General features: G+C 58.8%; 4 protein-coding genes, 1 long non-coding RNA gene and 1 pseudogene across 6 annotated transcripts in view; 2 read left to right on the plus strand and 4 right to left on the minus strand.

Annotated features, from left to right (window-relative positions):
- The window catches only part of LOC146421354 (uncharacterized), a 155,690-nt pseudogene that overhangs the window by 68,097 nt on the left and 62,499 nt on the right, over window positions 1–25,094 (minus strand). The window lies entirely within an intron of this gene.
- Window positions 1–25,094, plus strand: part of LOC146421355 (uncharacterized) — a 121,611-nt gene that overhangs the window by 60,951 nt on the left and 35,566 nt on the right. The window lies entirely within an intron of this gene.
- The window catches only part of LOC146421360 (uncharacterized), a 50,466-nt gene that overhangs the window by 20,729 nt on the left and 4,643 nt on the right, over window positions 1–25,094 (minus strand). The window contains exons 2-4 of the mRNA XM_085047531.1: window positions 21,377–22,384; window positions 9,488–10,165; window positions 1,238–1,651 (exon numbers count right to left, since the gene is read on the minus strand). Of these exons, the coding sequence (XP_084903657.1) occupies window positions 1,238–1,651; window positions 9,488–10,165; window positions 21,377–22,384 (2,100 nt within the window). The remainder of the gene's footprint in view (window positions 1–1,237; window positions 1,652–9,487; window positions 10,166–21,376; window positions 22,385–25,094) is intronic.
- On the minus strand, window positions 3,355–4,925 carry LOC146421363 (class II histocompatibility antigen, B-L beta chain-like). The gene is made up of 3 exons (XM_085047502.1): window positions 4,366–4,925; window positions 3,626–3,732; window positions 3,355–3,525 (listed from the first exon to the last, which is right to left on the minus strand). Exons 1-3 carry the CDS (start codon window positions 4,874–4,876, stop codon window positions 3,517–3,519), a joined length of 627 nt encoding a protein of 208 aa, XP_084903628.1. The 5' UTR covers window positions 4,877–4,925; the 3' UTR covers window positions 3,355–3,516.
- Window positions 6,508–7,862, plus strand: LOC146421364 (uncharacterized). Its single transcript, XR_014848741.1, has 2 exons — window positions 6,508–6,751; window positions 7,391–7,862. It is a non-coding gene; the product is annotated as an uncharacterized LOC146421364 (long non-coding RNA).
- On the minus strand, window positions 11,873–15,107 carry LOC146421365 (class II histocompatibility antigen, B-L beta chain-like). The gene is made up of 5 exons (XM_085047551.1): window positions 14,955–15,107; window positions 14,194–14,463; window positions 12,917–13,198; window positions 12,145–12,251; window positions 11,873–12,043 (listed from the first exon to the last, which is right to left on the minus strand). Exons 1-5 carry the CDS (start codon window positions 15,037–15,039, stop codon window positions 12,035–12,037), a joined length of 753 nt encoding a protein of 250 aa, XP_084903677.1. The 5' UTR covers window positions 15,040–15,107; the 3' UTR covers window positions 11,873–12,034.

Below are 25,094 nucleotides of genomic sequence, written 5' to 3' on the forward strand. Positions count from 1 at the left end.
GAGTATAATCAGCCCAAACAACAAAATCGTTACGGGTAAATCCAATGTAAATCCAACCCAATTCCAGGTAAATCAAACTGAATTCCCGATTGATCCAACCCAGCTCCAGGTGAGTCAAAACAAATTCCAGGGGGTCAAACCCAATTCCAGGTCGAGAAAACCCCATTCCAGGTAAACCAAATCCAGTTCCAGGTGGATCAAACCAAATTCCAGGTCAATCCAGCCCAATTCCCAGGCAATCCAATCCAGTTCCAGGAGGACCAAACCCAATTCCAGGGGTGTCAAACCCAATTCAACTCTTTTAAATGTCCCATCGCCCCTTTCCCTCCATTCAGGAAGCTCCTGACAGCTTTCTTCTGGGAGAAATTCCTGAATTTGGAGATTTTTGGGTGCAGTTTTGGACGGGGAAAGCTCTGCCTGCCTTTCCCCTCCCTGTCTGTGTCCCCAACGTCCCACCATGGCTGTGTCCCCAGTGTCCGATGCATGTCTCACCTCAATATCTTCATTTTTACCCCAAATTCAGGTGTTTAGAAAGGCCGAAATGAAAACAAGACCAAGCCCGAAAGAAAAGGATTTACATGTCTGTGCCCACTGAGGATCCATGTGGTTGGGTGGAAGGGAAGAACATTTTTGGACGTTTCCACCCCAAAATCCTGCTCTTTGCCCCAATTCAGAACCATTTGGCTGTGAAAGATGCCACTGGGTGAGAGAAAATCAGAATCATGGAATCCCTGAGGTTGCAAAAGACCTCCAAGGCCATCCAGTGTTGCCTCATGCCAAGAGATGATATAACTGAACACAAAAGGTGAGATTTTCTGGGGTGGAAAGTCAACAAATCCGCTCTCCCCAGGGGATTTCTGATGTCCCCAGGAATTCCCATGGACATTCCTGGCCCTGCCTTCATCCAGGTGCCCACGGGGAGCCAGGAGGGTGTGGAGCCACCAGCCAGGTGTCTTTGCCACACAGATCACCAGCAGCACGGATCACCAGGGCTCTGCACAGCTGGGGTCACTGGGGATCATCCACTGCAGATCTTCCCACTGGGGATGGAGTTGGAGCAGCAATGAAGCTCTTCCTGCACTCGGGACACTCGTAAGGCTTTTCCCCAGTGTGGATGCGCCGGTGGGTGATGAGGTTGGAGTTTCGCTTGAAGCCCTTCCCGCAGTCAGGGCAGCGGAAGGGCCTCTCCTGGGTGTGAATGCGCTCATGGACGAGGAGATTGGAGGTGGTTTGAAACCTCTTCCCACACGTGGGACACTCATAGGGCCTCTCCCCAGTGTGGATCCTTTTGTGCTGCATCAGGTTGGAGTTGCTCCTGAAGCTCTTCCCACATTCCTGGCAATCATAGGGCTTTTCCCCAGTGTGGATCACCTGGTGCTGCAGCAGGTAAGATCTGTGCCTGAAGCTTTTCCCACACTTCCCACATTCATAGGGCTTTTCCCCAGTGTGGATCCTCTGGTGCTTGATCAGGGCGGAGCTGTGGCTGAAGCTCTTCCCACATTCAGTGCAATCGTAGGGCTTTTCCCCAGTGTGGATCACCTGGTGCTGCATCAGGTGTGACATCCGGCTGAAGCTCTTCCCACACTTCCCACACTCATAGGGCTTTTCCCCAGTGTGGATCCTCTGGTGCCGGATAAGATCAGATCGCCACCTGAAGCTTTTCCCACATTCCCCACACTTGCGGAGCTTCTCTCTGCCCTCAGGCTTCTCCCCCAGCTCCGAGCTCCGGCTGCATCTCCGGGCCTTTTCCTCCTCCTCCATCCGGCCACGCCTTGGCAATGACAAATCCTGCTTTGGGGGAAAAACAAGGGCTCAGTGCCTTGCCCTGGGGGTTCCTCCTGCCCAGCTCCAGCTCTGCAACTCTCCCAGGGGTTTGTGTCCATAAAAACCCCAAACCACCACCATTCACCTCAAAACCCTCACAGCATTTCCCCCTCTCTGCTCTTTGCACTTTGGCCTCCTCAGGCTCTCCCTTCCCTGCACTCATGCGGCTCCCGTGCCTCCCGGGCTTCCCTATTTTCCAGGGTCCCGCTTAGGGATGATCCGGGGGCTTTGGGGGTCCCAGGGGTCCCTTCTCCCCTCATTCTCTGCTCCGCGCTTCCAGGGATCCCAGGCTTCCCCCTTAGCCACGCTCCCCCCTCTCCAGCCTGCCGGGGCTCCCCCAGCTCCGCCATCGCCCCTCTCCGCTCACCCCACTCCGGGGCTCCCGCCCTTCCCCTCCACCGCTCTCCCGGGGGGACCCCATGCCCCATGTCCCCCTCCCACACCGACACCGGGCCATGGCCACCTGCAGCCCACAAAATATCCCCCAAAGCCCCACCGGCGCCTCAGCTTTGGCCTTCCGCCACATCCAAACGTTCCCCCCGCACAATCAAACCCTCCCAGCGACCCTGAACGAGAATTGGGGCTCAATCCCGCAAGCTGCGAGCTCCAAACACCCGCCCAGAAAAAACGCCGCTCGGGGACCCCCGAGACATTTGGGGCGACTTCCTCCTCCCCCTCACCTGCGGCGTGCGGGGCGCCGATGCTCCCGGGGCCGCGGCAGACAAAGAGCTGCGCGCCGCTTCTGCTGCTCCTCCTCTTCCTCTCTCCAACCTCTTCCTGTTCCTCCTCTTCCTCTCTGCAACCTCTTCCTGCTCCTCCTCTTCCTCTCTCCAACCTCTTCCTGTTCCTCCTCTTCCTCTCTCCTCCTCCCGCCTCCTCCCGCTCGGATCTCCGGCCTTTCTTCCGCTCCTTCCTCATCCCTCCTCCTCCTCCTCCATCCCTTCTCCTCCTCCCCCCAAGCCCAGCGCCCACCCTTTCCCCCCCTTTTCCCCACGCCGTCGCATGCCGCGGGAGGAGCCGGGATGGAGCCGGGGCAGGTCGGGCTGGGGCAGCGCTGGGCTCCGAGCCAGGCCTGGGCGCCCCCCACGCGCCCCCTCCCCAAATTGGGCTGGCGGGAAGCGCTGGGGGCGAGGGGGGGGCGCAGGTGGGGTTGGGGTGGGGAGCGCTGGGCGCTGCGGGTCTGCCTGGGAACTGGAGAGTCATCAGCGCCGCGAGCTCGGGTTGGATCAGAATCGCTCAGCGCCTTCTCCCATTGGCTCATTTTCGCGGGGCTATTTTTCGGGGCTGTTTTTCTAGGGGGTTTGGAGGTTCTGGGGGGCTCAGGGGGTCTAAGCGCCTTTTTTGGGGTTCGCTGTGTGCCGTGTCGGGGTTCAGCTGCCTCCCAAGGCCCCCAGAGCGGGATGACAATTGGGGACACACGGGGGTCCCCATTCCCGATCCATCCCGGGGTCACGTCTGCCCCCCAGTCACAGCCCCACCGCGGGGTCCCCCCAAGTCCCTCCCCAGTGACCCCCAAGAAACGCGACCGGAGCCAACTGGGAAGCTTTATTGGGAGCACTGGGAGCAGCCGGGCGGGGTCAGAGTGACAGCAGGGCTGGGGGGACACACGACCCCCCAAACTCAGCGCGGGGACAGAGCGGGGGGTCCCGGCCGGGCCCGAGGCCACGGGGAGGGGCTGCGGCCGGCGGCGGCTCAGGAGCTCTGTGGGCAGAGAAAAGGGGGTGACACCGGGCTGGGGGGCCCCGGGGGGAGCACAGCCGCTCCGGGGCAGGGGGGACACGACCCCCGGGACCCCCCTCACCTTCTTGCGCAGGTAGAAGCCGAGCCCCAGCGCCAGGAAGACGAAGCCCAACACGAAGCCCCCGATCCCCGTCAGCATCTTGCTGCGGGCAGCGTCCGGCGGCATCTCTGGGGGGTCAGCAGGGCTCAGGACCCCCAAAAACCTCTCACCGACACCCCAAGCCCCTCCAAGCACTCTCCCAGTCGCCCCCAGCCCACCCAGAAGCCCCTGAAACCTCCTCCCGATCCATTCCCAGCCTCCCCAGGACACACCAAAGCCCCTCCCGTCCCTCTCAGCACCCCACAACCCCTCCCAGTTGCCCCCCACCGCCCCAGGACCCCCAAACCCTCTCCCAGTCCCTTCCCAGCCCCACCAGGACTCACCAAGGTCCCTCCCAGTCTCTTCCCAGCACAACCAACCTCATTCCAACCTTTGCTTTTCCATCCCCAATCTCCTTCAAGCCCCTCCAGCCTCACTCCAACTCCCTCCCAGTGCCCACCAGCACCCCCAAACTCCTCCCAGTTCCCCCCAGCACCCCCAAACTCCCTCCCAGTGCCCACCAGCACCCCCAGAACCTCATCCCACCCTCCCCAACATCCTTCCAACCCCTTCCCAGCCCTCCCACACCCCCAAGCCCCTGTCCCACTAGAAACCAGCCTCTCTCCACCTCCGTCCCAGTTGCCCCCAGCACAGCCCAATCCCCCTGCCAGCCCCCCCAGTGCCTCCCCCGCTCCCCCCGGCGCTGTGGGCTCTGGCCGTACCCCAGTGCCGCCTCAGGGGCTGCTCCAGGCTGACGTGCTCCACCTGGCAGGTGTAGGTGACCCCGCGCCGGGGGGGCGTTTCCAGCAGCACCAGCAGCTGGTAGGTCCAGTCCCCGTTGGGGAGCAGGTCGGTGGTCATCACTTGCTCCAAGAGCTCCTGCTGGCCCTGGAACCACCTCACCTGCACCTGCGCAGGGTAGAAATCCATCACGGAGCACAGCAGGCGGCCGGGCTCGGGCTGGGAGCTCGAGGGCACCAGCGAGATGGACACGCTGGGGGGCACTGGGAGAGAGAGGGGAGACACTGGGATCAGCTGGGGGGCGCTGGGAGAGAGCTGGGAGGGGTGGTGTGGTACTGGGAGGGACTGGGAATGGAGTAGGAGGGACTGGGAATGAAGGGGGAGGGAATGGGGGGGCACTGGGAGAGAGGGGTGTGAATTGGGGGCATTGCAGGGCACTGAAATGGAGTATGGAAATCTGGGAGTGCACTGGGAATGGACTGGGATTGGCATTAGACAAACTGGGAGGGACGTTGGAGGCACTGGGAGTGACTTGCAATACAGTGGGAGGGACTGGAAATGTACAGGAATTGCGATTAGTGGGACTGGGGAAGGACTTGGATAGAGGGGATTGGATTAGGGCGTACTGGGACGGCGCTGGGATAGAGGATGGAGGTCTGGGAGTGGACTGGGAATGAACTGGGATTGGCTTTCGAGGGACTGGGAGTGACTGTGCTAGCACTGGGAGGGACTGGGAATGGAGTGGGAGGGACTGGGGGCACACTGGGAGAGAGGGGAGTGGATTGGGGAACACTGGGAGGGACGGGGAGAGAGGGTGGATGTCTGGGAATACATTGGGAATGGGATAAGAGGGACTGGGAGTGACCATGGTGGCACTAGGATGGACTATGGTGACCACCACCGACCCTTCCCAGTGTCGCCACATCCCGAGGCGCCATGGATGGAGCACGGAGCTGCCCCTGCCTGCTGCTGCTGCTGGCGCTGACCCTGCCTGGCCTTTGGGGGCTCCAAGGTGGGCTTTGGGGGGTCCTGGAGCCGCGGCGTTGGCATTTGGGGTGTCCTGGATCCATGGCAAAAGGGGATCGGGGAGATTCAGAAGGTCCAACCCCCTTTTTGGGGATTTTTTTGGGAAGGGCGTTGGCCCAGCTTCCTCTTTTTTCAGGGTTTTCCCCATTTTTTTTTCAATTTTCAGGGTCAGCAGTGGCCAAACTCCTCTTTTCCCACGGTTTTGGGGTTCTGACAGTTCCCAAACCCCCCTGTACCCGAGATTTTGGGGTTCTAGGAGTTCCCAAACCCCCCTGTATCCACAATTTTTTGGGACTGGGCGTGTCCAAACCCCCCTGTAGACAGGATTTAGGGAACTGCGTGTTCCCATATCCTCTTTTTATAGTATATTGCGGCTCTTGGATTTCCCAAACCACCCTGTTCTCGCAATTTTTGGGCTCTAAGAGTTCCCAATCCCCCTGTATTGAGGATTTGGGGAACTGGGAGTTCCCACATCCTCTTTTTCCCAGGATTTTGAAAGGCTCAGAATGCTCAAATTCCTCTTTTCCCCAGGATTTTGGGGCTCTGGCAGTGCCCAAACCCCTCTGTTCCCAGGATTTTGGGGGGAAATCCCCATTTTCCAGGATTTTTATGCTCTCACCCCCCACAATTCCCCATTCCCATTGCCCCACATCATCATCCAGACAGAATATAACCAAAACTCCATTTCCAGGGGAATTCAGCCCAATTCCAGGTGTGTCTGACTCGATTCCAGGAGGATCCTGGGGCAATTCCAGCCTCTACTGCAGCACCAACACCATTCAAACCCAATTCCAGGTGGACTCAACCCAATTCCTGGTGGATCAACGCCAGTTCTAGGCAGATTATACCAAATTCCAGGTAAATCCAACCCACTCTCAGGTGGATCAAATCCAACTCCAGGTGGCTCAAACCCAATTCCAGGTAAATCCAACTGAATTCCAAGGGCATTCAACCTCATTCCAGGTGAATTTAACCCAATTCCAGGTTCATCCAATGGAATTCCAGGTGAATCCAATCCAGTTCCAGGTGGATCCAACCCAATTCCAGGAGGATGCAACCAAATTCCAGGTAGATTAAACTAAATTCCAGCTCAATCCAATCCAATTCCAGGTGGATCAAACCCAATTTGAGGTAAATCCAACTGAATTCCAGATGGATCAAACCCAGTTCCAGCTGGACCCAACCCAACTGCAGGATGAACCAACCAAATACCTGAGAGATTCAACCAAATTCCGGGTGGATCCAACCCAATTCCAGGTCGGTTAAACCAAATTCCAGTGGGATGCAACCGAATTCCAGGATGAATCAACCTAATTCCAGGTCGACAAAACCCCATTTCAGGTAAATCCATTCCAGTTCCAGGTGGATCAAACCCAATTCCAGGTGGGTCAAACCCAATTCCAGGTGGATCAAACCAAATTCAACTCTTCTAAAGGTCCCATCCCCCCTTTCCCTCCATTCAGGAAGCTCCTGGCAGCTTTTTTCTCTCTGCCCTCAGGCTTCTCCCCCAGCTCCGAGCTCCGGCTGCATCTCCGGGCCTTTTCCTCCTCCTCCATCCGGCCACACCTTGGCAATGACAAATCCTGCTTTGGGGGAAAAACAAGGGCTCAGCGCCTTGCCCTGGGGGTTCCTCCTGCCCAGCTCCAGCTCTGCAAGTCTCTGGCAGTTTGGTGGCTGTAAAAACCACTAACCACCGAGATTCCCAAATATCCCACAAACATAAAGAAACAGACTCCAAACTCCAAAGATATCAAGATTCAGCCAAAAGCCCCTTCAAGATATAAAGATTTACTCCCAAAGAAACCCCAAAGCATGAACATTTAGCTCAATAAACCTTAAAAACATTTAAGTCCCTTCCCTTCCCTTCCCTTCCCTTCCCTTCCCTTCCCTTCCCTTCCCACACTCCTCTTCCTAGCAGAGTTTTCTTCGTAAGCACAATTTATCCTGTACTGAAAGGTGCCACCCTTCTCTTCTTCCCAGCTTAGCTATTGAACCAACATTTGGGTTTTTTGCAGACAAGCAGATTCTGCCTTGAATTCTTGTTCAGAGCTCTGTTCTGGGAGCACTACAAAAGTACTGCGTGTATTTGAATGATGTACCAAGAAATGCTGTGCACTAGAGCAGGACGGACAGAAAAACACAATTTTGCACTTCTGCTGTCATGTTTCCTGCACCTGAACATCACAATAACCCCACCTGCAGTTTTCATGCAGTTCTTTGTCCTTCTCCATTCTGTGGACACGAAATTGTCTCAAGTGACTTGCCAAGGCCTTATAGTGAGATTGCAACCTTGTTTGCAATTCCCTTTAGCAGACTCTTGTTGATTATCAATTTGTTGATCACTTTGAATACTCTGTCTTTCCACTACCATGCGGCTGAGGAAGGTAGACACTCTAAGAGGCAATGACTCTGCCTTCTGTGATGAGATTTGGAAACATGCTGCTAACTGCTATGGCTGTGATTCTCAGCTTGACTGACAGATCCAGGAACCAAAGCACCATCTCTGAAGTTCACCATGATTTCCAAGTGAGCCCTCTGGCTTTCTCACTGAGTCGCCATGCCAACTGTCAGCAGCATTTCTCACTAAATGGGTTATACGGTCTGCTATCTTTTCACCCTTCAGCGCATGTGGCTGTAAATGGTTTAAAATGTATTAATTTTCATTTGCCACAGAATACAGTTCTCCCCCTCCTGTTGTTAAGGAGCGGCAAGGAGACCGCGGGCAGCCGCTCCCTCAGGAGCCTCAGGCCAGCGGCAACACGGCGCCACAGCCAGGGAGGGAGGGAGGGAGGGAGACGGGAGAAAGAAGCCGCCACAGCCCCCCTGCCGCCCCCTGCATCCCCTCCATCCGCCCGCAGCGAGCCCCGAGCCCCGGCACAAGGCAGCGCGGCTCCCACCTGCGCTGGGACAGCCTCTCCGAGCTCCGCCGCCGCCTCCCCGGGCTCCGCCCGCTGCCGCCGCTCCCGGGCCGCACACACGCTCCCACCATGGCGCCGCTGCTGCCCCACTAAAGCCCTGCCTGCCTGCCTGCCTGCCTCCCCGGGGCGACACCAGCGCCGGCCTTGTCCCCGCTCGCTGGCACCGAGCAGCAATGGCGCTGGGACAATCCCGAGTGACAGCACAGCCAGCCAAGGGCAGCGAGGCGCGGGCTCTGCACAGCGCACAGCCCAAGCCCCGCGCTCTCAGTGCCCCCCGGGCTGGCCGAGGCCAAAGCCGCACATGAGGAACAGCCCTGCAACGGGCCCGGGCCCAAGGCGCCATTGCTCTGCAAACAGCGACCAAGTTCTCCGCACCTCCCGGCCCCGCCTCGGCACGCAGCCCCCGGGGCAGCCCCACGGCCCCCACGGCAGCTCCCAGCCTCCGCCAGCCGCCCTGCAACGGCCCAGGGGGAGCAGGCCAAGGGACGCGGCTGCCGGCGCCCAGGGGACGCCAGGGACAGCGGGGGCACTTCACAAGCCTTTCCTGCAAAAGAGAAAACCATCAGCAAGGAAAAAGCAACAGCAGCGCTGGCTCCAGAGCACAGGGCCACACGAGGCCATGGCACATTGCAGTGGGGTGACGCTGGCCCCATGCCAGGCGCCCAGCAGAGCTGCTCTCTCACTGCCCTGCACAGCCGCCATGGGGAGAGAAAATTGAGCCAAGGCTTCCTGAGCTGATAGAAGGACCTGGCTAAGAGATCCCTCATCAAACACCTTTGCGCACAAAACAGGCTGGAAATTGCATATGTGAATTGAATTTATTGCTAACAAACTCAGAATAGGAGAAGAAGGAAACTTTGACCATATAAAACAACTTCTTCTCAAATAACAGGGATCACCAGGAATGGGGGTCACCAGGATTCTGCCCAACGGGGGTCACTGGGGATCATCCACTGCAGATCTTCCCACTGGGGATGGAGTTGGAGCAGCAATGAAGCTCTTCCTGCACTCGGGACACTCGCAGAGCTTCCCTCACTGGTGCCTCCGTTGGTGCTGAGTCAAGAGAGACCTTCTGGAGAAGCTCTTCCCACACTCCCCACACTCATAGGGCTTTTCCCCAGTGTGGATGCGCCGGTGGGTGATGAGGTTGGAGTTTTGCTTGAAGCCCTTCCCACAGTCAGGGCAGCGGAAGGGCCTCTCCTGGGTGTGAATGCGCTCATGGACGAGGAGATTGGAGCTGGTCTGAAACCTCTTCCCACACGTGGGACACTCATAGGGCCTCTCCCCAGTGTGGATCCTTTTGTGCTGCATCAGGTTGGAGTTGCTCCTGAAGCTCTTCCCACATTCCTGGCAATCATAGGGCTTTTCCCCAGTGTGGATCATCTGGTGCCGCATCAGGTAAGATCTGTGCCTGAAGCTTTTCCTACACTTCCCACACTCATAGGGCTTTTCCCCAGTGTGGATCCTCTGGTGCGTGATCAGCGCGGAGCTGTGGCTGAAGCTCTTCCCACATTCCTGGCAATCATAGGGCTTTTCCCCAGTGTGGGTCACCTGGTGCTGCATCAGGGTGCACATCCGGCTGAAGCTCTTCCCACACTTCCCACACTCGTAGGGCTTTTCCCCAGTGTGGATCCTCTGGTGTGTGATCAAATGTGACATCTGGCTGAAGCTCTTCCCACAATTCCCACAACCAAAGGGCTTTTCCCCAGTGTGGATTTTCTTGTGCTTGATCAGCGAGGAGCTGTCGCTGAAGCTCTTCCCACATTCCACACAATCGTAGGGCTTTTCCCCAGTGTGGATCACCTGGTGCCGCATCAGGGTGGACATCCGGCTGAAGCTCTTCCCACACTTCCCACACTCATAGGGCTTTTCCCCAGTGTGGATCCTCTGGTGCACGATCAGCTGACATCTCCACCTGAAGCTTTTCCCACATTCCCCACACTTGTGGGGCTTCTCTCTGCCCTCAGGCTTCTCCCCCAGCTCCGAGCTCCGGCTGCATCTCCGGGCCTTTTCCTCCTCCTCCATCCGGCCACGCCTTGGCAATGACAAATCCTGCTTTGGGGGAAAAACAAGGGCTCAGCGCCTTGCCCTGGGGGTTCCTCCTGCCCAGCTCCAGCTCTGCAACTCTCCCAGGGGTTTGTGTCCATAAAAACCCCAAACCACCATCATTCACCTCAAAACCCTCACAGCATTTCCCCCTCTCTGCTCTTTGCACTTTGGCCTCCTCAGGCTCTCCCTTCCCTGCACTCATGGGGCTCCCGTGGCTCCCGGGCTTCCCTATTTTCCAGGGTCCTGCTTAGGGATGATCCGGGGGCTTTGGGGGTCCCTTCTCCCCTCATACTCTGCTCCGCGCTTCCAGGGATCCCAGGCTTCCCCCTTAGCCACGCTCCCCCCTCTCCAGCCTGCCGGGGCTCCCCCAGCTCCGCCATCGCCCCTCTCCGCTCACCCCACTCCGGGGCTCCCGCCCTTCCCCTCCACCGCTCTCCCGGCCGGACCCCATGCCCCATGTCCCCCTCCCACCCCGACACCGGGCCGTGCCCACCTGCAGCCCCCAAAATATCCCCCAAAGCCCCACTGCCGCCTCAGCTTTGCCCTTCCGCCACATCCAAACGTTCCCCCCGCACAATCAAACCCTCCCAGCGACCCTGAACGAGATTTGGGGCTCAATCCCGCAATCTGCGAGCTCCAAACACCCGCCCAGAGAAAACGCCGCTCGGGGACCCCCGAGACATTTGGGGCGACTTCCTCCTCCCCCTCACCTGCGGCGTGCGGGGCGCCGATGCTCCCGGGGCCGCGACAGACAAAGAGCTCCGCGCTGCTTCTGCTGCTCCTCCTCTTCCTCTCTCCAACCTCTTCCTGTTCCTCCTCTTCCTCTCTCCTCCTTCCTCCTCCCGCCTCCTCCTCCTGCTCGGATCTCCGGCCTTTCTCCCGCTCCTTCCTCATCCCTCCTCCTCCTCCTCCCCCCCCCCCCCAAGCCCAGCGCCCACCCTTTCCCCCCCTTTTCCCCACGCCGTCGCATGCCGCGGGAGGAGCCGGGATGGAGCCGGGGCAGGTCGGGCTGGGGCAGCGCTGGGCTCCGGGCCAGGCCTGGGCGCCCCCCACGCGCCCCCTCCCCAAATTGGCCTGGCGGGAAGCGCTGGGGGCGAGGGGGGGGCGCAGGTGGGGTTGGGGTGGGGAGCGCTGGGCGCTGCGGGTCTGCCTGGGAACTGGAGAGTCATCAGCGCCGCGAGCTCGGATTGGATCAGAATCGCTCAGCGCCTTCTCCCATTGGCTCATTTTCGCGGGGCTATTTTTCGGGGCTGTTTTTCTATGGGGTTTGGAGGTTCTGGGGGGCTCAGGGGGTCTCAGCGCCTTTTTTGGGGTTCGCTGTGTGCCGTGTCGGGGTTCAGCTGCCTCCCAAGGCCCCCAGAGCGGGGTGACACTTGGGGACACACGGGGGTCCCCATTCCCGATCCATCCCAGGTCAGGTCTGCCCCCCAATCACAGCCCCACCGCGGGGTCCCCCCAAGTCCCTCCCCAGTGCCCCCCAAGAAACGCGACCGGAGCCAACTGGGAAGCTTTACTGGGAGCACTGGGAGCAGCCGGGCGGGGTCAGAGTGACAGCAGGGCTGGGGGGACACACGACCCCCCAAAATCAGCGCGGGGACAGAGCGGGGGGTCCCGGCCGGGCCCGAGGCCACGGGGAGGGGCTGCGGCCGGCGGCGGCTCAGGAGCTCTGTGGGCAGAGAAAAGGGGGTGACACCGGGCTGGGGGGCCCCGGGGGGAGCACAGCCGCTCCGGGGCAGGGGGGACACGACCCCCGGGACCCCCCCTCACCTTCTTGCGCAGGTAGAAGCCGAGCCCCAGCGCCAGGAAGACGAAGCCCAACACGAAGCCCCCGATCCCCGTCAGCATCTTGCTGCGGGCAGCGTCCAGCGGCATCTCTGGGGGGTCAGCAGGGCTCAGGACCCCCAAAAACCTCTCAGCGACACCCCAAGCCCCTCCAAGCACCCTCCCAGTCGCCCCCAGCCCACCCAGGAGCCCCTGAAACCTCCTCCCGATCCATTCCCAGCCTCCCCAGCACACACCAAAGCCCCTCCCGTCCCTCTCAGCACCCCACAACCCCTCCCAGTTGCCCCCCACCGCCCCAGGACCCCCAAACCCTCTCCCAGTCCCTTCCCAGCCCCACCAGGACTCACCAAGGTCCCTCCCAGTCTCTTCCCAGCACAACCAACCTCATTCCAACCTTTGCTTTTCCATCCCCAATCTCCTTCCAGCCCCTCCAGCCTCACTCCAACTCCCTCCCAGTTCCCCCCAGCACCCCCAAACTCCCTCCCAGTTCCCCCCAGCACCCCCAAACTCCCTCCCAGTTCCCCCCAGCACCCCCAAACTCCCTCCCAGTGCCCACCAGCACCCCCAGAACCTCATCCCACCCTCCCCAACATCCTTCCAACCCCTTCCCAGCCCTCCCACACCCCCAAGCCCCTCTCCCAGTATAAACCAGCCTCTCTCCACCTCCCTCCCAGTTCCCCCCAGCACAGCCCAATCCCCCTGCCAGCCCCCCCAGTGCCTCCCCCGCTCCCCCCGGCGCTGTGGGCTCTGGCCGTACCCCAGTGCCGCCTCAGGGGCTGCTCCAGGCTGACGTGCTCCACCTGGCAGGTGTAGGTGACCCCGCGCCGGGGGGGCGTTTCCAGCAGCACCAGCAGCTGGTAGGTCCAGTCCCCGTTGGGGAGCAGGTCGGTGGTCATCACTTGCTCCGAGAGCTCCTGCTGGCCCTGGAACCACCTCACCTGCACCTGCGCAGGGTAGAAATCCATCACGGAGCACAGCAGGCGGCCGGGCTCGGGCTGGGAGCTCGAGGGCACCAGCGAGATGGACACGCTGGGGGGCACTGGGAGAGAGAGGGGAGACACTGGGATCAGCTGGGGGGGCGCTGGCAGAGAGCTGGGAGGGGTGGTGTGGTACTGGGAGGGACTGGGAATGAAGGGGGGGGAATGGGGGGGCACTGGGAGAGAGGGGTGTGAATTGGGGGCATTGCAGGGCACTGAAATGGAGTATGGAAATCTGGGAGTGCACTGGGAATGGACTGGGATTGGCATTAGACAAACTGGGAGGGACGTTGGAGGCACTGGGAGTGACTGGCAATGCAGTGGGAGGGACTGGAAATGTACAGAAATTGCGATTAGTGGGACTGGGGAAGGACTTGGATAGAGGGGATTGGAATAGGGCGTACTGGGACGGCGCTGGGAGAGAGGATGGAGGTCTGGGAGTGGACTGGGAATGAACTGGGATTGGCTTTAGAGGGACTGGGAGTGACTGTGCTAGCACTGGGAGGGACTGGGAATGGAGTGGGAGGGACTGGGGGAACACTGGGAAAGAGGGGAGTGGATTGGGGAGCACTGGGAGGGACTGGAAGAGAGGGTGGATGTCTGGGAATATATTGGGAATGGATTGGGAATGGGATAAGAGGGACTGGGAGTGACCGTGGTGGCACTAGGATGGACTATGGTGGCACTCAGAGTGACTGTGGTGGCACTGGGAGGGACTGGGAATGAACTCCGCGGCACTGCGAGGCTAAGTCCAGCGCGGGGAACTCGGCGCTGCTTGTCTGCCTGGCAACTGATGAGTCATCAGAGACGCGCGCTCTGATTGGCTGAGAAGCGTCATCTTCACGCTTGGCTGAAATGGACGCGCTGGGGGGTTGGGAGAGACTGGGGGGGATTGGGATGGACTGGGAGAGCCACAAGAGTCACTGAGAAGGACAAGAATCCCCCGGTTCGGCACAAGGAGGGCTGAGGGCTCTGGGTGATTCCCAGGGAGGGTTTGAGGGGCTGCAGGGTCATTGCCAGGGCAGAGCCTGAGGGGACACCTCTGCCCCACGCTCACCTCTGCGCTCCACGCCGAACAGGGTGACGATCTTGTAGTTGTGCCGGCAGAGCCTGTCCACTGCAGTCCGTGTGTACTCCATTCCTGCCTCGTCGCTGTTCCAGTACTCGGCCTGTTTCTCCCCAGCCGGGGTGAACCCCACGTATTTCCCCACATCGCTGTCAAACCTCGCGTACTCCACCCGGTTGTAGATGTACCTCTCCAGAAACCTCACCTTCTCCGTGCTGTTAATGAAGTGACACTCGCTGGATGCCATAAACTGCAAGACCCCTGTGTGTGCAAGGCACAGGTCAGGGGTTCCCCCAGCACCCCCATCGATCCCAGAGCTCCGGGGGTCACCCCGGATCCCCACTCCGCACCCCCTGTGCCCCACGGCCGCCATGGGACCCTCCTGCCCGCGCTCCCACTTCCTCTTTCCCACCCTTCTCCCTATTTCCCCTTTCACATCCTCACTCCCCGCCATTTTCAGCTACTCCCCAATGCAGTTTTGGGGTCCCATTCCCTCTTTTTGCCCTTTTCCCACATTTTTACCCACAATCCCTCCATCGCCATCCCCCTCCCGCTGAGTTTTGGGCTCCCACCCTCCCCTTTTCCCCACTTCCCCACCCTCTCCCACCCCTTCCTCACCTTCCCCCAACCCTCAGCCCCTCCCGCTCTCCCTTTCGGCTTCCCCTTCTCCTCCCCCTCCATTTTGGGCTCCCAAACCCCTTTCTTTCCCCTTTTCCCCCTTTCCCATCGCATTCCCTGCTCCCCCCGCTCACCCGACAGCTCCGCGCCCGCAGCCGGGGTGGCTCCCAGCACCACCAGTGCCACCAGTAGGGCCCCAGCTGCCGCCACTCGCCCCATGGCCAGCGCCGGGCAGCTGCCGCCAGCCCCGCAGCAGCCGCTGCACTGGGAGCTCCAGTCCGGAGCAGGGCGGGATCATCCGCCCCGCGCGCTCTGATTGGCCGGGCGCCGTTTTGGGACGCGCTCCCATTGCCTGGGCGTGGTTTTGGGCGCGCTGCCATTGGCCGCAGTTGTTTTGGACGCGCTCCGATTGGCCGGGCCGGTTTGGGGCCCGTTTTGCACAGGCTCTACCCGGCAACCGGTGACGACACAACACACACGCCCTCCCATTGGCTCGGCCGCTTTTGGGGCGCTGCGCCCCCACTCCCACTCCCCCCACTTCGCCGCCGCTGCACTGGGACCACCAGCGACCCTTCCCAGTGTCACCACATCCCGAGGCGCCATGGATGGAGCACGGAGCTGCCCCTGCCTGCTGCTGCTGCTGGCGCTGACCCTGCCTGGCCTTTGGGGGCTCCAAGGTGGGCTTTGGGGGGTCCTGGAGCCGCGGCGTTGGCATTTGGGGTGTCCTGGATCCATGGAAAAGGGGATCGGGGAGATTCAGAAGGTCCATCCCCCTTTTTGGGGATTTTTTTGGGAAGGGTGTTGGCCCGTCTTCCTGTTTTTTCAGGGTTTTACCCCCTTTTCTGCAATTTTCAGGGTCAGCAGTGGACAAACTCCTCTTTTCCCACGGTTTTGGGGTTCTGACATTTCCCAATCCCCCTGTACCCGAGATTTTGGGGCTCTAGGAGTTCCCAAACCCCCCTGTACCCAGGAGATTTTTGGGGCTGGGTGTGTCCCAAACCCCCCTGTCCTCAGGATTTAGGGAACTGGGTGTTCCCATATCCTCTTTTTCCAGCATTTTGGGGTTCTGGGATTTCCCAAACCCACCTGTTCCCGCAATTTTGGGGCTCTGGGATTGCTCAAACCCCCTGTACTGAGGATTTGGGGAACTGCGAGTTCCCACTTCCTCTTTTCCCAGGATTTTAAGAGGCTCAGGGTACTCAAATTCCTCTTTTTCCAGGATTTTGGAGCTCTGGGCTTTCGCAAACTCCCCTTTTCCCTGAATTTTGGGGCTCTGGGATTTCCCAAACCCCCCTGTACAGGTGATTTTTCGGTTCTTGGAGTTCCTAAACCACATTATTCCCAGGATTTTCAGGGCTGGAAGTTTCCAAACTCCTCTTTTTTCCAGGACTTTTGGCTCTGGGATTTCCCAAACCCCCCTGTACTGAGGATTTTGGGGTTCTGGGATTTTCCAAACCCCCCTGTACAGACAATTTTTGGGGCTCGGAGTTCCCAAACCCCCCTGTACTGAGGAGTTTGGGAAATTGGAGTTCCCACTTCCTCTTTTTCCATGATTTTTAGGGTCTCATTGTGCTGAAATTCCTCTTTTTCCAGAATTTTGGGGCTCGGGGATTTCCCAATCCCCCCTGTACAGGTGATTTTTGGGCTCTGGGAGTTCCCAAACCACATTTTTTCCAGGATTTTTGGGGCTGGAATTTACCAACCTCCTCTTTTTTCCAGGATTTTGTGGCTCGGGCATTTCCTCAACCCCACTATTCCTGGAATTTTGGTGCTCTGGGAATTGCAAACCCCCGTGTACTGACGATTTAGGGCTCTGGGAGTTCCTATTTCCTCCTCTCCTATGATTTAGAAAGGCTCAAGGTGCTCAAATTCCTCTTTTTCCCAGGATTTTGGGGCTCTGGCAGTGCCCAACCCTCCCTGTTCCCAGGATTTTGGGTGGAAATCCCCATTTTCCCAGGATTTTTATGCTCCCACCCCCCACAATTCCCCATTCCCATTGCCCCACACCATCATCCAGACAGAATATAACCAAAAATCCATTTCCAGGGGAATTCAGCCCAATTCCAGGTGTGTCTGACTCGATTCCAGGAGGATCCTGGGGCAATTCCAGCCTCTACTGCAGCACCAACACCATTCAAACCCAATTCCAGGTGGACTCAACCCAATTCCTGGTGGATCAAATCCAGTTCTAGGCAGATTATACCAAATTCCAGGTAAATCCAACCCACTCTCAGGTGGATCAAATCCAACTCCAGGTGGCTCAAACCCAATTCCAGGTAAATCCAACTGAATTCCAAGGGCATTCAACCTCATTCCAGGTGGATTTAACCCAATTCCAGGTTGATCCAACGCAATTCCAGGTGAATCCAATCCAGATCCAGGTGGATCCAACCCAATTCCAGGAGGATCAAACCAAATTCCAGGTAGATTAAACCAAATTCCAGCTCAATCCAATCCAATTCCAGGTGGATCAAACCCAATTTGAGGTAAATCCAACTGAATTCCAGATGGATCAAACCCAGTTCCAGCTGGACCCAACCCAACTGCAGGATGAACCAACCAAATACCTGAGAGACTAAACCAAATTCCGGGTGGATCCAACCCAATTCCAGGTCGATTAAACCAAATTCCAGTGGGATGCAACCGAATTCCAGGATGAATCAACCTAATTCCAGGTCGACAAAACCCCATTTCAGGTAAATCCATTCCAGTTCCAGGTGGATCAAACCCAATTCCAGGTGGATCAAACCAAATTCAACTCTTCTAAAGGTCCCATCACCCCTTTCCCTCCATTCAGGAAGCTCCTGGCAGCTTTTTTCTCTCTGCCCTCAGGCTTCTCCCCCAGCTCCGAGCTCCGGCTGCATCTCCGGGCCTTTTCCTCCTCCTCCATCCGGCCACGCCTTGGCAATGACAAATCCTGCTTTGGGGCAAAAACAAGGGCTCAGCGCCTTGCCCTGGGGGTTCCTCCTGCCCAGCTCCAGCTCTGCAAGTCTCTGGCAGTTTGGTGGCTGTAAAAACCACTAACCACCGAGATTCCCAAATATCCCACAAACATAAAGAAACAGACCCCAAACTCCAACAATATCAAGATTCAGCCAAAAGCCCCTTCAAGATATAAAGATTTACTCCCAAAGAAACCCCAAAGCATGAACATTTAGCCCAATAAACCTTAAATACGTCATGATTTAGGCCCCGTGAAAATCGTGGATCCCCCTCCCCAGTCACCTGCTGCATGTGGGGGGCTGCAGATCCAGGCAGTGCTGGAACCTTGGGCTGCCTCCTCTTCCTGCTCCTCCTCCTCTATCCCTACTCTTCCTCACACTCCTCTTCCTCTCACTACTCCTCCTCCTCTTCCTACAAAATCCCACCTCCTCCTCCTCCTGCAGCTAATTAATACAATATTGATGAAGGAAAAATCCCCAAAGCAGCTTGTGGGGGGCAGAGCCACATGTGAGTCACCCGATGGCTGCCCTGGCAGAGAAGCTTCGGTTCCAGGCAGCCACGAGAGGAAGGAGCTTTAGAAATGCAAATGAACCCTGCTGGGGCAAAGGCTGGACAATGGACCAGGGCCTTGTGGCCTGGGGGAGCAATTGGGCCAATTCCCTCTGTCCCTCAGCCCGAGCTCTGCCTGCTTGCACAGATGGAATTTGCACAGCTCAGGGCAGAGCCCAGACTGAGGAGATCTGACTGTGCAGCACAAACTGGTTCAGCTGCAAAGAAAAAGAGCAAATGGGAAAATGTTGGGGAAACATCATTAAAAAAGGTTGGGGAAAATCATGTCTCTCCTCACTCCAACATGTGCTAGCATTGTGGATGATTTATAGAGTGTAATTAACCACTGGGGATTTTTGATACCAAAAGTTCAGGGAAATAAGTTGGGAATCCAAACATAGAATGATTTAATTACACAAAAATGCTCAATAAGGTCAGGAGGGTGCACCTCAAAAAAGATTTTAAAAAATTAAAACGGCCACCAGAACAAATCCTACAACACCACGGAGCAGCCCCTGGGAATCCTAAGAATTCCTATCAGGTCCCAGAACCCACTGTGAATTGGAATTGTTACTAATTGACACAGACTGCTGCTCAGCCAAGCTCCTGCTCCATTCCTGAACTTCCACAAGCAGAACAAACACTTCCCAGAGCCACGAATACCGAATGTCACACAAACTAGGGGTGCACGTTAAGGGACACAGGCAGTGGGCGGATCGGGAAGTCTGTACCTTCCAAGTACCTCAGCCAGAGTGTTGGAAAATATACCAGTTTGAATATTTTGTATAACTTTTGTCAAAGGTTTGGGTTGTCTTTAGCCAGGGAAAAGGAATTTTAAGATTTTTTTCCAGGACATTGTTCTGCCAGGTGAGGTCTGATGAGCTCAACATAACTACAGACTAGGAGGAGCCCAAAAGACAAAAGGCCATCAGCAGCCATTAACGAACATCAGCTCCAAACCTCACCCCTGGCTGTTTGGAGACACCTTGTCTGGCTAAAGAGAGATAAGAAGGAAAACCTAATTAGCATTAGAAGAGAAGCAATCTGGATCCAATAGGAAACCATCGATTAGAAAATAAGCAACATGGAACCAATTAAGACTGACCAAAATACCTTCAATGAGTTTAGAGTGTAAAAAATACCTGAAAAATCTTCCAAAACTTATGTGCCATAGAACGATTCTCTCTACAAACCCGGGCTCTGGATGAGATGATTCCCGTGGTACATCCTGGCCAGAACAACATCCTGCTCAGATAATAAAGTAACGCCTTGACTCTCTAACATTAAAAATCTTGTTGAAAGGTTTTTGTTTTTCCCGCAGGTACGGTGACAAGAGGGCAAAGGGACAATGAAACGCAGCCGGGGAAACGAGCATAGAAAGGAGGCTGCGTTTTACAGCCCCATGGCAAATGCCCCACGGCGTCTCCCTCTGTCCATCCATAAAGTCACTTTCACACGACTCCTCTGTCTCCTGCGGCCACACAAACCTCTGGCCACGCGGATTTTCCCGCACACTGCCGCCGACAGCGCAGCCACCTCTGTGCTACCGACAGCGAGCGGGACGAGCCAGCGCTGCTCCGGCACCGCCTCCTGCCGAGGCAGCAGCGGCAAGGAGACCGCGGGCAGCCGCTCCCTCAGCGGCCTCAGGCCAGCGGCAACACGGCGCCACAGCCAGCGAGGGAGGGAGGGAGGGAGACGGGAGAAGGAAGCCGCCACAGCTCCCCTGCCGCCCCCTGCATCCCCTCCATCCGCCCGCAGCGAGCCCCGAGCCCCGGCACAAGGCAGCGCGGCTCCCACCTGCGCTGGGACAGCCTCTCCGAGCTCCGCCGCCGCCTCCCCGGGCTCCGCCCGCTGCCGCCGCTCCCGGGCCGCACACACGCTCCCACCATGGCGCCGCTGCTGCCCCACTAAAGCCCTGCCTGCCTCCCTGCCTGCCTGCGGGCGACACCGGCGCCGGCCTTTTCCCCGCTCGCTGGCACCGAGCAGCAATTGCGCGGGGACAATTCCGAGTGACAGCACAGCCAGCCAAGGGCAGCGAGGCGCGGGCTCTGCACAGCGCACAGCCCAAGCCCCGCGCTCTCAGTGCCCCCCGGGCTGGCCGAGGCCAAAGCCACACATGAGGAACAGCCCTGCAACGGGCCCGGGCCCAAGGCGCCATTGCTCCGCAAACAGCGACCAAGTTCTCCGCACCTCCCGGCCCCGCCTCGGCACGCAGCCCCCGGGGCAGCCCCACGGCCCCCACGGCAGCTCCCAGCCTCCGCCAGCCGCCCTGCAACGGCCCAGGGGGAGCAGGCCAAGGCACCCGGCTGCCGGCGCCCAGGGGACGCCAGGGACAGGGGTGGCACTCCACAAGCATATCATGCAAAAGAGAAAATCATCAGGAAGGAAAAAGCAACAGCAGCGCTGGCTCCAGAGCACAGGGCCACATGAGGCCATGGCACATTGCAGTGGGGTGACGCTGGCCCCATGCCAGGCACCCAGCAGAGCTGCTCTCTCACTGCCCTGCACAGCCGCCATGGGGAGAGAAAATTGAACCAAGGCTTCCTGAGCTGATAGAAGGACCTGGCTAAGAGATCCCTCATCAAACACCTTTGTGCACAAAACAGGCTCAGAACTGGGGAAGTGAATTGAATTTATTGCTAACAAACTCAGAATAGGAGAAGTAGTAAGTTTTGACCATTTAAAATACCTTCCCATCAGCCGACGGGGATCACCTGGAATGGGGGTCACCAGGATTCTGCCCAACGGGGATCACTGGGGATCATCCACTGCAGATCTTCCCACTGGGGATGGAGTTGCAGCAGCAATGAAGCTCTTCCTGCACTCGGGACACTCGCAGGGCTTCCCTCACTGGTGCCTCCGTTGGTGCTGAGTCAAATGAGAGCTCTGTGAGAAGCTCTTCCCACACTTCCCACACTCGTAGGACTTTTCCCCAGTGTGGATGCGCCGGTGGGTGATGAGGGTGGAGTTTCGCTTGAAGCCCTTCCCACAGTCAGGGCAGCGGAAGGGCCTCTCCTGGGTGTGAATGCGCTCATGGACGAGGAGATTGGAGCTGGTCTGGAACCTCTTCCCACACTTCCCACACTCATAGGGCCTCTCCCCGGTGTGGATCTTCTTGTGCTGCATCAGGGTGGAGCTCTGGCTGAAGCTCTTCCCACATTCTGCACAATCGTAGGGCTTTTCCCCAGTGTGGATCACCTGGTGCTGCATCAGGGTGGACATCTGGCTGAAGCTCTTCCCACACTCCCCACACTCGTAGGGCTTTTCCCCAGTGTGGATGCGCCGGTGGGTGATGAGGTTGGAGTTTTGCTTGAAGCCCTTCCCGCAGTCAGGGCAGCGGAAGGGCCTCTCCTGGGTGTGAATGCGCTCATGGCGGAGGAGACTGGAGCTGGTCTGAAACCTCTTCCCACACTTCCCACACTCATAGGGCCTCTCCCCAGTGTGGATCTTCTTGTGCTGCATCAGGGCAGAGCTGTGGTTAAAGCTCTTCCCACATTCCGTGCAATCGTAGGGCTTTTCCCCAGTGTGGATCACCTGGTGTGTGATCAGGGTGGACATCCGGCTGAAGCTCTTCCCACACTTCCCACACTCATAGGGCTTTTCCCCAGTGTGGATGCGCCGATGCCTGATGAGGGTGGAGTTGAGCTTGAAGCCCTTCCCACAGTCAGGGCAGCGGAAGGGCCTCTCCTGGGTGTGAATGCGCTCATGGCAGAGGAGATCGCAGCTCCTCTGAAACCTCTTCCCACACTTCCCACACTCATAGGGCCTCTCCCCAGTATGGATCTTCTTGTGCTGGATCAGGGTGGAGCGGTCGCGGAAGCTTTTCCAACATTCCCCACAATCGTAGGGCTTTTCCCCAGTGTGGATCCTCTTGTGCTGCATCAGGGCGGAGCTGTGGCTGAAGCTCTTCCCACATTCTGTGCAATCGTAGGGCTTTTCCCCAGTGTGGATCACCTGGTGCTGCATCAGGGTGGACATCTGGCTGAAGCTCTTCCCACACTTCCCACAGTCATAGGGCTTTTCCCCTGTGTGGATCACCTGGTGCCGCATCAGATTAGATCTCCGCCTGAAGCTTTTCCCACATTCCCCACACTTGTGGGGCTTCTCTCTGCCCTCAGGCTTCTCCCCCAGCTCCGAGCTCCGGCTGCATCTCCGGGCCTTTTCCTCCTCCTCCATCCGGCCACGCCTTGGCAATGACAAATCCTGCTTTGGGGGAAAAACAAGGGCTCAGCGCCTTGCCCTGGGGGTTCCTCCTGCCCAGCTCCAGCTCTGCAACTCTCCCAGGGGTTTGTGGCCATAAAAACACCAAACCACCACCATTCACCTCAAAACCCTCACAGCATTTCCCCCTCTCTGCTCTTTGCACTTTGGCCTCCTCAGGCTCTCCCTTCCCTGCACTCATGGGGCTCCCGTGCCCCCGGGCTTCCTTATTTTCCAGGGTCCCGCTTAGGGATGATCCGGGGGCTTTGGGGGTCCCAGGGGTCCCTTCTCCCCTCATTCTCTGCTCCGTGCTTCCAGGGATCCCAGGCTTCCCCCTTAGCCACGCTCCCCCCTCTCCAGCCTGCCGGGGCTCCCCCAGCTCCGCCATCGCCCCTCTCCGCTCACCCCACTCCGGGGCTCCCGCCCTTCCCCTCCACCGCTCTCCCGGCCGGACCCCATGCCCCATGTCCCCCTCCCACCCCGACACCGGGCCGTGCCCACCTGCAGCCCCCAAAATATCCCCCAAAGCCCCACTGCCGCCTAAGCTTTGCCCTTCCGCCACATCCAAACGTTCCCCCCGCACAATCAAACCCTCCCAGCGACCCTGAACGAGATTTCGGGCTCAATCCCGCAAGCTGCGAGCTCCAAACACCCGCCCAGAAAAAACGCCGCTCGGGGACCCCCGAGACATTTGGGGCGACTTCCTCCTCCCCCTCACCTGCGGCGTGCGGGGCGCCGATGCTCCCGGGGCCGCGGCAGACAAAGAGCTGCGCGCGGCTTCTGCTGCTCCTCCTCTTCCTCTCTCCAACCTCTTCCTGCTCCTCCTCTTCCTCTTTCCAACCTCTTCCTGCTCCTCCTCTTCCTCTCTCCTCCTTCCTCCTCCCGCGGCTCCTCCTCCTTCCTCCTCCCGCCTCCTCCTCCTGCTCGGATCTCCGGCCTTTCTGCCGCTCCTTCCTCATCCCTCCTCCTCCTCCTCCATCCCTTCTCCTCCTCCCCCCACGCCCAGCGCCCACCCTTTCCCCCCCTTTTCCCCACGCCGTCGCATGCCGCGGGAGGAGCCGGGATGGAGCCGGGGCAGGTCGGGCTGGGGCAGCGCTGGGCTCCGGGCCAAGCCTGGGCGCCCCCCACGCGCCCCCTCCCCAAATTGGGCTGGCGGGAAGCGCTGGGGGCGAGGGGGGGGCGCAGGTGGGGTTGGGGTGGGGAGCGCTGGGCGCTGCGGGTCTGCCTGGGAACTGGAGAGTCATCAGCGCCGCGAGCTCGGATTGGATCAGAATCGCTCAGCGCCTTCTCCCATTGGCTCATTTTCGCGGGGCTATTTTTCGGGGCTGTTTTTCTATGGGGTTTGGAGGTTCTGGGGGGCTCAGGGGGTCTCAGCGCCTTTTTTGGGGTTCGCTTTGTGCCGTGTCAGGGTTCAGCTGCCTCCCAAGGCCCTCCAGAGCGGGGTGACAATTTGGGACACACGGGGGTCCCCATTCCCGATCCATCCCGGGGTCAGGTCTGCCCCCCAGTCACAGCCCCACCGCGGGGTCCCCCCAAGTCCCTCCCCAGTGCCCCTCAAGAAAAGCGACCGGAGCCAACTGGGAAGCTTTATTGGGAGCACTGGGAGCAGCCGGGCGGGGTCAGAGTGACAGCAGGGCTGGGGGGACACACGACCCCGTGTGACTGGAGTGTGAAGGATCTGCTGGAAGTCCACAGCACTTCAGCAACCAGGAATGAACTCAAAAGAACCCTCACGGGTGGCCTCCAGGAAGGGGACAGTGTCAGTCCAGGAGCACAGGGCTGGCAGGGTGTGGCTGTGTCCAGGGCTCTGGAAGAGACCTGGTGCTCTGCTGGGACTGACATGCCTGGGCCTGGGCAGTTCAGCCGTAGCTGTCCCCTGTCCCTGTCTGTGTCCCTTGTCCCTTGCTCTGTCCGCTGTCCCTGTCTGTGTCCCTTGTCCTTTGCTCTGTCCCCTGTCCCTGTCTGTGTCCCCTGTCACTGTCTGTATCCCTTGTTCCTGGCTGTGTCCCCATCCCTTGTCTCTCCTGCTGCCAGCTCAGTGAGTGGCACACAGGCTGAGGGTCCCTCCTCTGTTCCCTGGGCGTCGGGTGGGAGATGTGAGGGCTGAGCCTGCTCAGGACAGCTCCATCCTCACGACGAACTGCTCTTTCCAGCTCCAGGCCAGAGGATCAGATCCCACCTCAAGTTTATCGTGGTGCTGGTTGTGCTCCTAGCCCTGGTTGTGGCTCTGGGGGTGTCCTTGGCTGCTGTGTCAGGTAAGGGAGGAGCAGCAGCCTCAGCCCAACCCCTCGGGGCACTGCTGGCTCACTGCTGCCTGAGGGGAGAATCCTCAGACATTCTTCTCCATTTCCCTCTGCAGGGAGAATACACAGAGAGACTCCAGTTACTCCAGTTAACCCTGCAGCTCGGGTGCTGCTGGCCTGTCCCCATGGCTGGGTTGGGTACAACGGGATCTGCTACTTCCTCTCGAGGCATCGTCTCTCCTGGGATCAGGCTAAGGCTCGGTGCTCCGAGCTCGAGGCTTCCCTGGCTGTGCTCACTGACAAGGAAATGGTGAGTGAGGGGTTTGGGGGGTTTGGGAA

The sequence above is a fragment of the Lichenostomus cassidix genome, unplaced genomic scaffold (assembly GCF_008360975.1).
Source record: "Lichenostomus cassidix isolate B80296 unplaced genomic scaffold, HeHo_3.0 HiC_scaffold_33, whole genome shotgun sequence".
In the NCBI taxonomy this organism is placed as follows: domain Eukaryota; kingdom Metazoa; phylum Chordata; class Aves; order Passeriformes; family Meliphagidae; genus Lichenostomus; species Lichenostomus cassidix.

Excerpts from the sequence above, each read along its gene's own strand:
- LOC146421363 (XM_085047502.1), bottom strand. The coding sequence starts at position 4,876 with ATGCCAATCCCAGTCCATTCCCAGTGCACTCCCAGATTTCCATACTCC. Across the intron at positions 3,733-4,365 it reads GCCCCTGAGGCGGCACTGGG|AGATGCCGCCGGACGCTGCC; the intron begins GTACGGCCAGAG and ends CTGACCCCCCAG.
- LOC146421365 (XM_085047551.1), bottom strand. The coding sequence starts at position 15,039 with ATGGGGCGAGTGGCGGCAGCTGGGGCCCTACTGGTGGCACTGGTGGTG. Across the intron at positions 14,464-14,954 it reads TGCGGGCGCGGAGCTGTCGG|GGGTCTTGCAGTTTATGGCA; the intron begins GTGAGCGGGGGG and ends TTGCACACACAG. Across the intron at positions 12,252-12,916 it reads GCCCCTGAGGCGGCACTGGG|AGATGCCGCTGGACGCTGCC; the intron begins GTACGGCCAGAG and ends CTGACCCCCCAG.